At 38.4% G+C, this 14,466-nt stretch overlaps 1 protein-coding gene and 2 pseudogenes across 1 annotated transcript; all 3 read right to left on the reverse strand.

Annotated features, from left to right (window-relative positions):
- Nucleotides 1-4,874: 4,874 nt before the first annotated feature.
- On the reverse strand, nt 4,875-5,778 carry LOC108365449 (putative nuclease HARBI1; annotated as a pseudogene).
- A 33-nt stretch (nt 5,779-5,811) lies between these two features.
- Nucleotides 5,812-6,753, reverse strand: LOC108365451 (putative nuclease HARBI1). Its single transcript, XM_017619481.1, has 3 exons — nt 6,421-6,753; nt 5,910-6,348; nt 5,812-5,850 (listed from the first exon to the last, which is right to left on the reverse strand). Exons 1-3 carry the CDS (start codon nt 6,522-6,524, stop codon nt 5,812-5,814), a joined length of 582 nt encoding a protein of 193 aa, XP_017474970.1. The 5' UTR covers nt 6,525-6,753.
- Nucleotides 6,754-10,137: 3,384 nt separating this feature from the next.
- LOC108365452 (uncharacterized) overlaps nt 10,138-14,466 on the reverse strand; it is an 8,418-nt pseudogene continuing 4,089 nt past the window's right edge.

Here is a 14,466-nt window from a genome sequence, read left to right on the forward strand (position 1 = left end):
TGCTTGCGCAACCATATGTGAAAAAAGTTTCGTCGCCATTTCAACTTTTTGCCTTTGGGTATCAGCAACGCTCAAGTGACTACTGTTGATTTTGTGTTATGGTCAAATTGGAAGAAGTACAGGACAAGAGATCCAATATCACTTCCTTTCCCACTGGTTTACCATTTATAATAAACCCGTGATCGAGGAAGTGATTGCGAAGTAACTTAATTAGATGCGGTGCATCTGCAAAAACAAAAATTTGTGTGCGATCACAATAAAACCTGTAAGCGTCAATTTATATTACGTGTTAGTACAAAAATTTCATGATATAATAGATATTACCTGTGACTAACCATGGGTTCGCGTGCGCTGGGTTTGGGTCCCGCCACGTTAAAACCCCGCCCAATGAAAAGAAGCAAACAGCCTCGGATGAGACCCCCTTTTTCTGATGACGACCACGGCCAGCGTATAAAGGACTATGATTTAAGGGTATGCACCTGGCATATCCGGACCCTTAATGGGGAAGGTGCCTCTGCCCGGCTGGTTGATGTCCTCGGGAAGACAAAGGCTGACATCACCGCCATCCAAGAAATGCGATGGACGGGGCAAGGTAAAGTAAGCGTGAAGCCTTGCGACGTCTACTACAGTTGCCACGTAAAGGAGCGCAAATTCGGTGTTGGATTCGTGGTAGGAGAGAGACTCCGTCGCCGAGTACTGGCGTTCACCCCGGTGGACGAACGTCTAGCCACAATCCGCATCAAAGCTAGATTCTTCAACATCTCGCTCATCTGCGCCCATGCCCCGACGGAAGAGAAGGATGAGGCGTCCAAGGATCTCTTCTATGAGCGCTTGGAACGTACATATGAGCGCTGCCCCCGACACGATGTCAAAATCGTGCTTGGCGATTTTAATGCCAAGGTGGGCAAGGAAGGGATCTTTGGCGCCACTGTCGGAAAATTCAGCCTCCACGACGAAACGTCCGATAACGGACTGAGGCTGATCGACTTCGCCGGGGCCCGAAATATGGTAATATGTAGTACTAGGTTCCAGCATAAGAACATCCACCAAGCTACATGGCTGTCTCCAGATCGAAAAACGAGAAACCAAATCGATCATGTTGTGATAGACGGAAGGCATGCTTCAAGCGTTTTGGACGTACGTACACTCCGAGGGCCAAACATCGACTCGGACCACTATCTTGTTGTAGCCAAGATACGCACCCGCCTCTGTGCAGCAAAAAATGTGCGCCCAACAATGCAAGGAAAGCTTAACGTCGAAAAGCTGCAATCACAACAGACGGCCAATTTATTCGCCACTCGACTCACACACCTGCTCTCTGAGAGCACTCTTCAACAATCCGACGTACGCGAGCAGTGGAACCACATTTCCCGATCATTAAGTACCGCCGCCGAAGAAGTAGTTGGATTTCAGCGAGCCCGAAAGAACAACTGGTACGATGAGGAATGTCAAGAAGCCGCAGAGAAAAAAGATGCCGCCTACAGGGCCACGCTGCGATCGGGCGCAACGCGAGCCATGTGGGACCGTTATAGGGAACTGAAGAAGGAAGCGAGACGTATTTGCCGCAATAAGAAGAGAGAGGCCGAAATACGTGAGTGCGAAGAGCTTGAGATGCTGGCCGACAGGAAGAACGCCCGAAAATTCTACCAGAGGGTTAGGCGACTTACGGAAGGTTTCAAGACCGGGGCGAACTCCTGTAAGAACAACAATGGCGACCTAGTGACCGATGTCCAGAATATACTTAAATTGTGGAGGGAACACTTTTATAACCTACTGAATGGTAGCAGCGCTGAAAGTAGTGAGGAAGACGAACCCGAGTCCCCAGTCGATGATGATGGAGTAGCTGTCCCACCGCCTGACTATGACGAGGTACGAATAGCGATTACGCGGCTGAAAAACAACAAAGCTGCTGGAGCTGACGGCCTGCCAGCCGAGCTATTCAAGTACGGCGGCGAGGAGCTGATGAGGTGCATGCATCAGCTCGTATGCAGAATATGGTCAGATGAACGCATGCCCGACGACTGGAATTTAAGTGTGCTCTGCCCAATCCACAAGAAAGGCGACCCCGCCATACGCGCCAACTACCGCGGAATTAGCCTTCTAAGCATAGGTTACAAGGTCTTATCGAGCGTATTGTGCGAAAGACTGAAGCCCACCGTCAACGAGCTGATTGGACCTTATCAGTGTGGCTTTAGGCCTGGAAAATCCACCATAGATCAGGTATTCACAATACGCCAAATCTTGGAAAAGACCCGCGAGAATAGGATCGACACACACCATCTATTTGTCGATTTCAAAGCCGCTTTCGACAGCACGAAGAGAAGTTGCCTTTATGCCGCGATGTCTGAATTTGGTATCCCCGCGAAACTAATACGGCTGTGTAAAATGACGTTGAGCAATACCACCAGCTCCGTCAGAATAGGGAAGGACCTCTCCGAGCCGTTTGATACCAAACGAGGTTTCAGACAAGGGGACCCCCTTTCGTGTGATTTCTTTAATCTTATGTTGGAGAAGATAATAAGAGCCGCAGAACTGAACCGCTCAGGCACAATACTTTATAAGAGCGTACAATTGCTGGCGTATGCCGACGACATCGATATTATCGGTAAAAACAAGGGCTACGTCTGTTCTGCCTTCTCGGGATTGGATAGAGAAGCAAAGCGAATGGGTCTGGTGGTGAACGAGGACAAAACGAAGTATCTCCTGTCAGCACACAAACAGTCAGAGCATACGCGTCTTGGCACCCACGTCACTGTTGACAGTTACAAGTTTGAAAAAGTAGACGACTTCGTTTATTTGGGAACCAGCATTAACACCAATAATAATGTCAGCCTTGAAATCCAACGGAGAATCACTCTTGCCAACAAGTGCTACTTTGGGCTGAGTAGGCAATTGAGAAGTAAAGTCCTCTCTCGTCGTACAAAGATCACACTCTATAAGTCACTCATCATGCCTGTGCTGGTGTATGGCGCGGAAGCATGGACAATGAAAGCATCTGATGAGGCGGCTCTTGGAGTTTTCGAGAGAAAGATTCTGCGAAAGATTTACGGACCTTTACGCGTTGGTGATGGCGAATATCGCAGACGATTTAACGATGAGCTGTATGAGCTTTACAACGATATAGACATAGTGCAGCGAATTAAAATTCAGCGGCTCCGCTGGCTTGGCCATGTCGTTCGGATGGACAGAAACGCTCCTGCTCTGAAAATATTCAATGCGGGCTGCGATGCTGGTAACAGAGGAAGAGGAATGCCTCCTCTGCGTTGGAAAGACCAGGTGGAGAAGGACTTGGCTTCACTTGGCATTTTCAATTGGCGTCAGTTAGCACAGAAGAGAAATGACTGGCGTGCTGTTTTGGACTCGGCCAAAATCGCTTAGGCGGTTACAGCGCCAAATAAGAAGAAGAAGAACCATGGGTTTTCATAGTTGACGCCTAGTACATTAAACAATCCTCTATTAGCTCCGCCTAGGTCACTGACAACAGCGACTACGCGATAGCCCTGAATTTTCACCGTGTTAATTATGTTGAATAAAATTTCCTGAGTCATTCTGCAGGTGTAATTATGAAAAACTGGTTGCTTCCACTTCGCAATGAAACCTGCAAACACAAATGAAAAATGTGTAAATAAGCTTGTAGGTATAACCAAAATGCATTAACTTACCTCATAACATAGCTACTAGTACGTAATCCACAGGAGCGAGCGTCGTATCAGATGATCGGTCATAGCAGTGGGACTTGCGTAGCTTCATCTCATCGAAGCTTAATGCAAAAATTGGGTTTGTATAGTAACCAATAGTCAGGGGCCCTATTTTATAACTCGATTCGAAAATAAATTTGCTCGAATTCGGATTTTTTGTACTTGGTAACTCTATTTTCGCATTTGCAATTCTAATTTCGAATAGTATATTCGAAAATCGAAAACTGGCAACTATGTAACTCGAATTTGAATGTCAAATTCATTCGATCTTCGCAAATAATACTCGTTAGAGTTTGAGCTGTAGAAACGGAATACTATTTGAAAAATGCAAGTATTTTAATAATTTTTTATTAAGTATAACAAATATACGTAAAATATTTTTCAATAGGGATTCATCCAGCAAAAGCCAGCATACAAAACAAAGCCAATTTGGAATTATGGTGGAATTCATGGAATCGCATCCAAGTTTGGCCAAAGGCTACATAAAGTGCGCTGATGCTAAGCAAACTTCCAAGAATTTGTGGGGACGGCTGACGGAAGAGTTAAATGGAGATGGACCACCTACGCGGGATGCATCTTCATGGAAAAAGGTAATTTGAGTGTAAGCCAAATAATATTAACTCTTAAACCACTCCGAATTATGCAACTGATTTTCAGGATCGTGCAGAACTGCCACCTTCTACTCCTCCTTCCTATTCCCAGGTGTCACCCAATTGCAGTACGGTGCGGTCCCGAACTCAAAGCAAAAGCAATCTTTTGAAGATGCAAGTGTATGGGCAAAAAAAATTCCACAAAGATTGTACTCGCATTTTAAAAGACGTCAATTACAATTTAAAATCAATAGCAAAAACAAATAAGAAATCTGTGGAACAAATGGAAGAGAGAATAGAAATAGAGAGACAAAAACTTAAATTCGCAAAATTAAAACATGAATACAAAGTAAAAAGCGACATGGAGAGAAACAAAATTAGAATTTCAAAACTTAGATTGAAGCAACAGCTGCTAGATGTTAATACACGTAGAGATTAATATACATACATATCAAATATTTGCCTTATAAGTACATATGTACACTTGAAGAAAATTTTTATGTTTATTTTTATATATAAATACATATGTATGTATGTAATAGAACCACAAACATAATATTATTCTCAAATAAATAAATAAAGAAAATGTACTTGTTGTGAAAAGTTCTTTAATTGCATTGATTTACTACACATATTTACGAAATTTAAATTAGGAAACCAAGCTATTTTTAATTCGGTCTCGTACTGTTTGTGCCATACGTAAAAATTCGTTCTCTTCTATATCGGAGTTGGTCGATAAAGCTAAATTTGAGCCTTCTTCATCGCTCTCAATAACAGTTGGTGGTTCAATATTATATGTAAGGCAAATGTTATGCAGTGCACAACAAGGATTTAAAATTTTTACTACTTTTTCGGGTGTATAATGAAGCTCTCTTCCAGCAAGTAGGCAACGAAAGCGACCTTTTAAATTCCAAACACTCGTTCTATTATCGATCGCGCTTTGGTAAACCTTTCATTATATAACATTTCTGCAGAATTTTCTTCTGCGTTACGGTAAGGTGTGAGGAGCCATGGCTCTAATGGATATCCAGAATCACCTTGAAAATAGAAGATAATGCATGCAAATTTGTAAAAACCGGTACGTTTTGGAATATAAAACAGATTATATAAGAGTTTGTTACAGAGTACTGTGCTACTAACACCATATGCATTTACATATGTAAATGCTACTTTTTTGTATGTACTCGTGTGTACCATATATTACATTGTATCACAAAAGTAGCATTTACATATGGAAATATATATCGTGTAAGATTGCTTTAAGTGATACAAGTACATATGGATAAAGTCACCTACCAATTATCCAAGATGATTTGTCTCCATTTTGGTATTGGGCTTTCATATATTTTCGTTCGTTTGACAAGTTCCATACATGAGAATTATGAGCCGCTCCACCATAGACTCCATTCACAGCTCTTATGTACATCTTGTGATCACAAATCTAATCAAAAAATGTTATGAAATGGTATGAACAAAAACTTGTAAGTATTAAAAACTTACCGCCATTGCATTGATGCTATGCTTTAGCTTCCGNCTCTTATGTACATCTTGTGATCACAAATCTAATCAAAAAATGTTATGAAATGGTATGAACAAAAACTTGTAAGTATTAAAAACTTACCACCATTGCATTGATGCTATGCTTTAGCTTCCGATTAAAGAACAGATGTTCATCCCTTACCGGCCTAACCATCTGGATATGGGTTCCATCAACAGCACCTATTATTCCTGGTAATCCAAATTTTGAGTAGAAATGGTTTTTGGATTCACACTTTTCTTGCACGGTCATTTCAAATTTTATGTGCCTCGGACATAAAGTTTTTTCAATCGCATTGACTACTTCCGTGATACATTTAGAAGTCGTGGATTGCGCTAATCCTGCAAAACGGTCTTGCCCTATTTGGTGCTGATAGCCCCCTTGTCCTAGAAATTTTAGAGGAGCAGCAAGTTTTACTGTCGGAGTTACTGCCGTAGATCTTATAGGTGCATGTAATTCGTGTTCTATGCTTCTCAACACATAATTGAAGGCATCCTTGGAAAGCCGAAAATTTTTTATGAAGCTATATTTTCAAATATATAATCATTAATAAGTTAAATTTATAGCCGGTTACATTACATATGTATGCATTTACCTTCTTTCCGATAATTCATCAATATTAAAATGATCTCTTATAGCCCTTCTTGCATTTCTCTCTTCATTAATTTCTTCGTCCATCCACAATGCAACAGAATCCATTTTTTGTTTGTTGATAAAATGAATAACAATTGTTTAATTTAAATTATGTAGTTGTTTACTTGTTTTCCTTCTACGTATTTTGACGTTTGACATTCGAAAATTCTGGCACAGGGTGGCACAACTTTCGCAAAACTAGAAACTCGATCCGAAACTTTTACAGAATGCTAAACCAAATTCGAATCGAATAACAAATTCGAATAGAATCAACTTTCGATTCGAGTTACAGAATAGGGCCCCAGTACCAATTTGTACTGGAACCTGCAAATTTTTACTGGAAAAGTGTATGATAACCCAAAAAATTTGCAAGAGCGCTGAATCGAGAGCGTAATAACACGGGAGAGCTGCAAATTCGTGCTAGTGAAATTTTTACTAGCAGAAATTAGCTAGCAGAAGAAGAAAAAGAATATATGTCAAAAGCCGCCATTTGTTGAATTGGTTTAGCGCAAACAAAAGTAAAATGAGTGGAAATCAAAATATTAATGATGTACTAGGCTGTGTAAGTGCTTGTGTGAAAAGCAAAGAGTTTAAAATTGATTTATAAATAGTAAAATGTTTACAGCAGAATATCAAAAGGGTGCAACAACTATTCACTTGCAAGTTTTTACTAGTTTTGCGTTCAGTATCTTTTTCTGCTAGTTTTATCTTCTTGTTAATTTTACGCTCTATTTTGCTTTTACGCTCTGGCTGCAATGTTTTACTGGAGAAGTTACTATACAAACCTATTATTTGTTTCTCGTCCATTAGTGTAGTTCAAGATAACAACTTAATCACTTGCTCAATTATACCAGGATTAATTTGCACATTTTGTGCCCACTTTTGCAGAGTTCGTATAGCAGGAAGCGGAACCCATTCTTTTTTTGAAATCTGTAGACTTTCGCACTAGCCCAATAGAGTGTGATCGAACTTGATATGTCTTGCTCAGACCAGTTCTGCCTTTTTTACCCGCCCTTTAATTTTTTTGTCTGGCCGTCAGTGAAAATGGACCGTAACTTCTCAATATTTCGGTGTTCGAACTGGGCTTTATTAACCCGGATTACGACACATTCCATCTCTTTCTAGCATTTCATATAGTCAACATGGATTTTGCAAGGGCAAATCAACTTCTACAAATTTACTTCAATTAACATCCTATATCTCAAAAGCATTTAGTGAAAGCAAAACTGTTGATGTTATATATACTGACTTCAGTAAAGCATTTGACAAAGTGTGCCACTCGTTGCTCATCTATAAACTTGATCTTCTTGGTCTTCCACCTAATTTTCTACGTTGGATCTCTTCATACCTCTATGATGGATCAGAAAGGGTAATGTTTAAAAATACTATCTATGCCGTCATTGAGTTTATTTCAAGAGTCCCTCAAGGTAGTCACCCAGGCCCGATTCTTTTCTTGCTTTTTATAAACGATATTTCCCCAAAATCTTAATGTATGCAGATGAAGTAAAGCTTTATAAATCGTACGTTTCAATTAAAGAAAGGTCTTTGCTACAATCAGACTTATAAAAGCATGGCTTACTGGTGTCAAGTAAATCTTATGCCTCTAAATCATAAGAAATGTAAAGTAATGTGCTTCTCGCGAAGAGCTGTTCATCCCGCTTCTTATACTATAGGTAACCATAACCTGGAACAGATATACAATTTTGTGGACCTTGGTATCACAATGGATCCTAAGCTTAATTTTAATCTTCATATTAATGTGACAGTCTAGAAAGCTAAAGGTTTGACGATGGTCAAAAGAATTTTGTGACCCTCATATCACTAAAACCCTGTTAACAACATTAGTTAGGCCAATTCTGGAATACGGTTCGGTGGTTTGGAATCCAAGTTATCAAATTTACTCAGACAAGATAGAATCAATTCAAAAACAATTCCTACTTTTTGCTTTAAGAAATTTCCGTTGGGATTCTCAATATAACCTTCCACCTTATACGAGCCGATTAAAACTTATTAATCTTCCTACACTTTCCAGCCGCAGGCAAATGCTTGGTACAATTTTTATAGTTAAAATACTAACAGGCTCAATTTCAAGTCCGCTTCTTCTGGGCGAAGTTGGCCTTAATGTTCCCTCCCCCCCACTTTTGTCCCCTATTTCTGAAAGCTTGTAAAACTAATTTTAAATTGCGCGACCCACTCCGTTGCTTATGCCAGGATTTTAACTCTCATTCCAGCACGTTTGATATATCAGATCCGCTTTTCAGCATTAAGAAATCGATACTGTCCTCTCTCAATAAATGAATCATTAAAATAAGTAAGAGCAGCGCTGGCTTCGGCTATGCCGAAGGCTTCATACCTTTCATGAGCATCTGAAAATTTTAATTTAACAAATTACTGCATTGGAAAAAATTTATATATTTACAGAATACCTAAATAGAGGAGAGGAGGATATATGAAAACCCATATCTAAACAATCAGAGGTATGGAACATATACCTTATATAGCACCAACCTAAATGATTTTCACTGCTGTGTGATCGGTATGTAAACCGGTAACACAATTTTAATGGGTTTAGACTCCTACATAAAGGAGATATATCGTAATAACTGGTATCTGAACAATCGGAGGTATAAGAGATAAAGCTTATACAGCATAGATTATGACGTTTTCCTCAGTAGACTTTGTATTATTTTTTATATAATAGCTTACGAAATGATCTGTTTTATCAGTCAAAATGAATGAGTTTTGCAGCAAAACCCCATATCTGAATAATCAGTTGTATGGAGGATATAAACAGGTTACAGTGACCCGATCTTTGTTAATTTTACTGTAAACTTCCTGTTGGTAATTAGTGAAAATATTGCGAAATTTCATGTCTCCAGCTGCATATATGGAGAAGCTATAACAAAGAATCTCGAATCTGAACAATCACTTGTATGGAGGCTATAGGTTATAGCGACCCAAACTTCGCCATTTTCACTCAAAGTATTCTTAGCTACTTAAATGGAGGAGTTATAACGAAAAATATTAATGAAAAATCTCATATCTGAACAATCAGTTGTATGGGAGCTATATGTTATAGTGGTCCGATTCTTCCGGTTACGACAAATGATTAATACATTATAAAAATACACTCACCTGTCAAATTTCATCCGGATATATCGAAAAATGAGAGACTAGATTGCATACAAACAGTCGGACAGACAGACAGACAGACAGACAGACGGACATGGCTAAATCGACTCAGCTCGACGTTCTGATGATTTAAGTATACATTTTAATGGGTCTATCTCTTCTTACTCTGGTACTTACAAACATCGGACCAAAGTTATTATACCATTTCATGTTCATGAAAGGTATAATAAAGACATAAAATCGGCTGATATAGTTCTGTAGCTGAACAGTTTTAGATCTCGACACTTAACAAACTCCTGCCTATCGTGACTCGGCGCAAAAATTGAAAATACTGGTACCGTACGTCATGCGCCCCTCGTGCGGATGGGCGGGAATGGAGGGTAAAAACCGTTGGGATTATTATTAATATTATTATTATTATCTCGAGGGGAGCCAGTTCTTTGTCACGCTTTAATTGTTGCTCACTTAAAGTAAAATTTTAACGTATCACTGTAGACATACAAGAAAAATATTATTCTTATATATTAGTAGAAATTGTTTATACTTATTATGAGGGTCTCAATTGCTTAATTTTTTCAATTAAAATTTGCTCTGAGGCACACGTAAACATTGCAGGCTCCACGGTATCGGGCGCATCTTCCATTTTCTCACTTTCTACCGCATCTACCGTATCGGTAACGTCAATATATTCTGCAGAAACGGTCGGGGCCAATAGTAGCTACGCAACTAGTTTTTTGTTTGATCGTTGTATAAACCGATAATTTCGTGCTACAGTTGAAGGAGGTTTGGCTTCCACGGTAGTTGTGGGTATGGCGCAGGGTTTAAGTACCCTATATTTTGCAAACCCACCCTGCGCATATTAACGTAGTGTAATAATTATTATTAAATCTCGAACACATTTCTTACCCATTTCGAATTGTACTTGATTCTCCAAGTCTTCGGGAAGAAAATGTTCGCTACAAATTCGCGCGTTTTTTGTATTCACTTCCCTGCGGCAGAAATGCACCCACTGCTTTCGGATTCTCTCATCCTTCGGGAACGTAAAAAATCCTATTTTTTTTTTGTTTTTTGTTGTATGCGAACTTGCACAATTAACGACCGCGCACTTCATTTTAATAAAAAAAAATCACTATTACCGCTCGAAATTGAAAAAAACTTTCGCTCATCACTTTTCTAAGCACAATGTAAACAAATGTAGAATGGGTCGAACTACGTCACGACCATCAGCTGTTCTTTGTTTACAATATGGTTGCCAATCGGAAAACGTAATCTTTTTATTTGATTCATGCTGTCACGGTGACTTTTTGGAAATTGTAACTCGTAACTTTTGAGTAACCGTGACAAAGTCACAGATGCGCAAATATCTGCCACCTCTAATTCGGATTCAGTGGGTCGAAATACATGTCGGTAGGTGTGTCTGGTTATAAGCACACACCACTTTTTTGTGTATGCTTACGGTGACCATAAATATGGATTCATAATGAAGGAAAATTTTTCAGAAATATGCACACATATATTTACGTAGTATAAAAATATCAAAAGAGTATTTATGATTCTAAATTCTTATTACATTTTAAACTTTAATATATTAATCTTTTTTTACATGAATATTTATAAAAGTATAGTAAAACATTTTATAATTACAATAGCTTACACGAAAAGTAAAAATCTTTAAAAGATTATTTTTTTGTTTTTTGGTACTTTTCGCAGTTATTTGTCAAAATTCGACGTGAACGATGAGTAGTTACAAAGTGCCCCTTACAAAAAAATATAATTTGTGCAGATTGCGCTCCATAGCATCTACATTTCTAATCCGATTTCCATTATCTTTGGCTCAAAATTTACTGTAATGATATATCTTCCTTATCGAGTTTTTAAAATAATGACAAATGCAAATGGTCGCCTCTAGCACTAATAATTTTCATTGAAGTCGCCACAAGTTATATATTTTGGTAAGAGGCACATCAATACCCTTCGCTTACGTTGATTGGGAGATTTTTTCATGAGATATTGAAGAAAAGCTACGAAAAGTACCAAAACACACTTTTTTTAAAAATCCATCCATTGTCCGATAATTTTAAAATAACGAATTAAAGCGGGACAAATGCAAGACACTTGGAAAAAATCAGTACATTTTCAGGGTTTTCAGGTTTGAAAAACGACGCAGGACCGACCTTTGAAAAACAGTACGGCCCTGCAAAAAACAGAACGGATGGTCACCGTATGTATGCTGTATGTATATCATAGCTATTATTCTGATCTTTTTGTTTACTGGATATCTTATTTTAAGTATAAGAACCAGAAAAAATAAATGTATTTAATGCTGTCAAACGCCGTTTTCTTAATGAAAACAAATTGAAGGAAAAAAGCCATTTTGGTAGGTTTTTGAACTCGCTCTTGGTAGGAAAGTTTTTCAGTGGCAATCCTGGTTCTCATATAGAAATTTTCTTTATTTTTATTTTTTTTCTTTATTTTAACAAAGCGTATATAATAAAAACAATATTATTATACAAACTAAAGAACGCAACACTAGCTACATAGGCTTTCGGCTGGCCAGTGAGGACTTGACTGATTATATACGACGTAGAAGATCTGAGTCCTTCAGGAATGTATATATTTTAGAGACGTTACCATGGGAAGGATTCCTTAGTAACTGTAAGGCATTAGTATAGTTAAAATTTCGCCGTCTATGAACTTCCAATTCAGGACAGAAAACCAATAGGTGTAGGTATTCTGATCTTTTTGTTTACTGGATATCTTATTTTAAGTATAAGAACCAGAAAAAATAAATGTATTTAATGCTGTCAAACGCCGTTTTCTTAATGAAAAGAAATTGGAGGAAAGAAACCATTTTGGTAGGTTTTTGAACTCGCTCTTGGTAGGAAAGTTTTTCAGTGGCAATCCTGGTTCTCATATAGAAATTTTATTTATTTTTATTTATTTATTTATTTATTTATTTATTTTTTCTTTATTTTAACAAAGCGTATATTATAAAAACAATATTATACAAACTAAAGAACGCAGCACTAGCTACATAGGCTTTCGGCTGGCCAGTGAGGACTTGACTGATTATATACGACGGAGAAGATCTGAGTCCTTCAGGAATTTATATATTTTAGAGACGTTACCGTGGGAAGGATTCATTAGTAACTGTAAGGGATTAGTATAGTCAAAATTTTGCCGTCTATGAACTTCCAATTCAGGACAGAAAACCAATAGGTGTAGCACACTGACTGGGGCGTCGCAAAATGGGCATAAATTGGGTTGTGTTCCTTGCAGCAGATGAGCATTCGTAATGATACTGTGACCGATACGGAGTCTCGTATAAGGCGTGATGTAGTTGGACGGAATAGATGATGGGTAGCAAGGTTTGGTGTGGCTAGGGTTGATTCTAGCATAATGATGCATGTAATTCACCCACTCAGAAAGTATCTTGTCTTGTCTCTGCTGCACAATAAATCGATGGATATCATTTTTACAAAATAGACTAGAAGTCATAACAGGAGTGAAGCTCATATCTTTTGCCGCTTAGTCTGCAAAAATTTTGCTGCTGATACCGGTATGCCCAGGCACCCACATCAGCCCAATTTTGAGAGGGTGGATAATCATGATATTCCTTATGCACCCAATTATGTAGTTGTGATTATTCAGGTTTTTTACAGCTTGGAAGCAAGATAGACTGTCCGAGCATATGATGAATTTGCCATAAGCTTTTGTAGCATATTGCATGGCGTGGAGAATGGCAGTAGCTTCAGCAGTAAAAATAGAACAAAAAGGAAAAAGTAAACCATAAGATATATTTTCACCATTTTCTTTAACAACGGCAAATGAAGTGTAATCTGCCTTGGAGCCATCAGTGAATAGCAGTTGCCAACCAGTAGCTTTAGAACGAGCTGATATATCAAAAAAAAAGAGGCATCATATTCAGTAGATGTGGTGTTGGACTTTTCGAAATAGCTTAATTAATTAATCCAAACGGCTTTTTACCCTCCATTCCCGCCCAACCGACACGAGGGGCGCAGTCCGCATGACGTACGGAACCTTTTTTTTTAGTTTTTTGGTGCCGAGTAGTGGAAACAGGAGTTTGTTAAGTGTCGAGATCTAAAACTATTCAGCTACAGAATCAAATTCATCAGCTGATTGGATATGCTATAGATAGTATTTCAATTATTGAGAGTGGAAATAATAGTTTTCTTTATAGTAAAAATCGAGTCCGATACGTCAAACGTGCTGGAATGACAGGTAAAATTTTGAAATAAACCACGGAATGATTCGTTTAGTTCAAAATTACTTTGCAAGGCTTTAAGAATAGAGCTCGAAAGTGTCTTGACACTCGAGAAGGAACATTAAAATTTACCTCAGTCAGGAGGGCCGGGCTATTAATCAAGCCTGTCATTAATTTTACGATAAATATTATACCTAGCTTTTAGCTTTAAACGACTTGTGTAAGGGGGGAGATTGTAATCCGAATCCCAGTTAAAATTACGCAATGCAAAAAGCAAGTATTGTTTTTGAATTGATTCAATCCTTTCTGAATGAACTTGGTAGCGGGGATTCCAAATTCCAAGCAATAGATCCGTATTCTAGTATAGGTCTAACTAAACTGGTAAAAAGAGCTTTTGTAACTTAAGGATCTTTGAACTCTTTTGACCATCGCCTTACAAATGCAAAAACGCCTTTGGCTTTATTGACTGTAACATTAATATGATGGTTGAAATTTAGTTTGGAATCCATTGTGATACCAAGATCGATAAAATTGAATACCTGCTCCAGATTATAATTTGATATTGAATAAACAGATGGTTGAACAGCCCTCCGAGAGAAACACATAACTTAAAATTTTTGAAGGTTTAGTGGCATATAGTTTGTATTACAC

Source organism: Rhagoletis zephyria, unplaced genomic scaffold (genome assembly GCF_001687245.7).
Source record: "Rhagoletis zephyria isolate East Lansing unplaced genomic scaffold, Rhagoletis_zephyria_1.1 Rzeph_scaffold_01875, whole genome shotgun sequence".
In the NCBI taxonomy this organism is placed as follows: Eukaryota; Metazoa; Arthropoda; class Insecta; order Diptera; family Tephritidae; genus Rhagoletis; species Rhagoletis zephyria.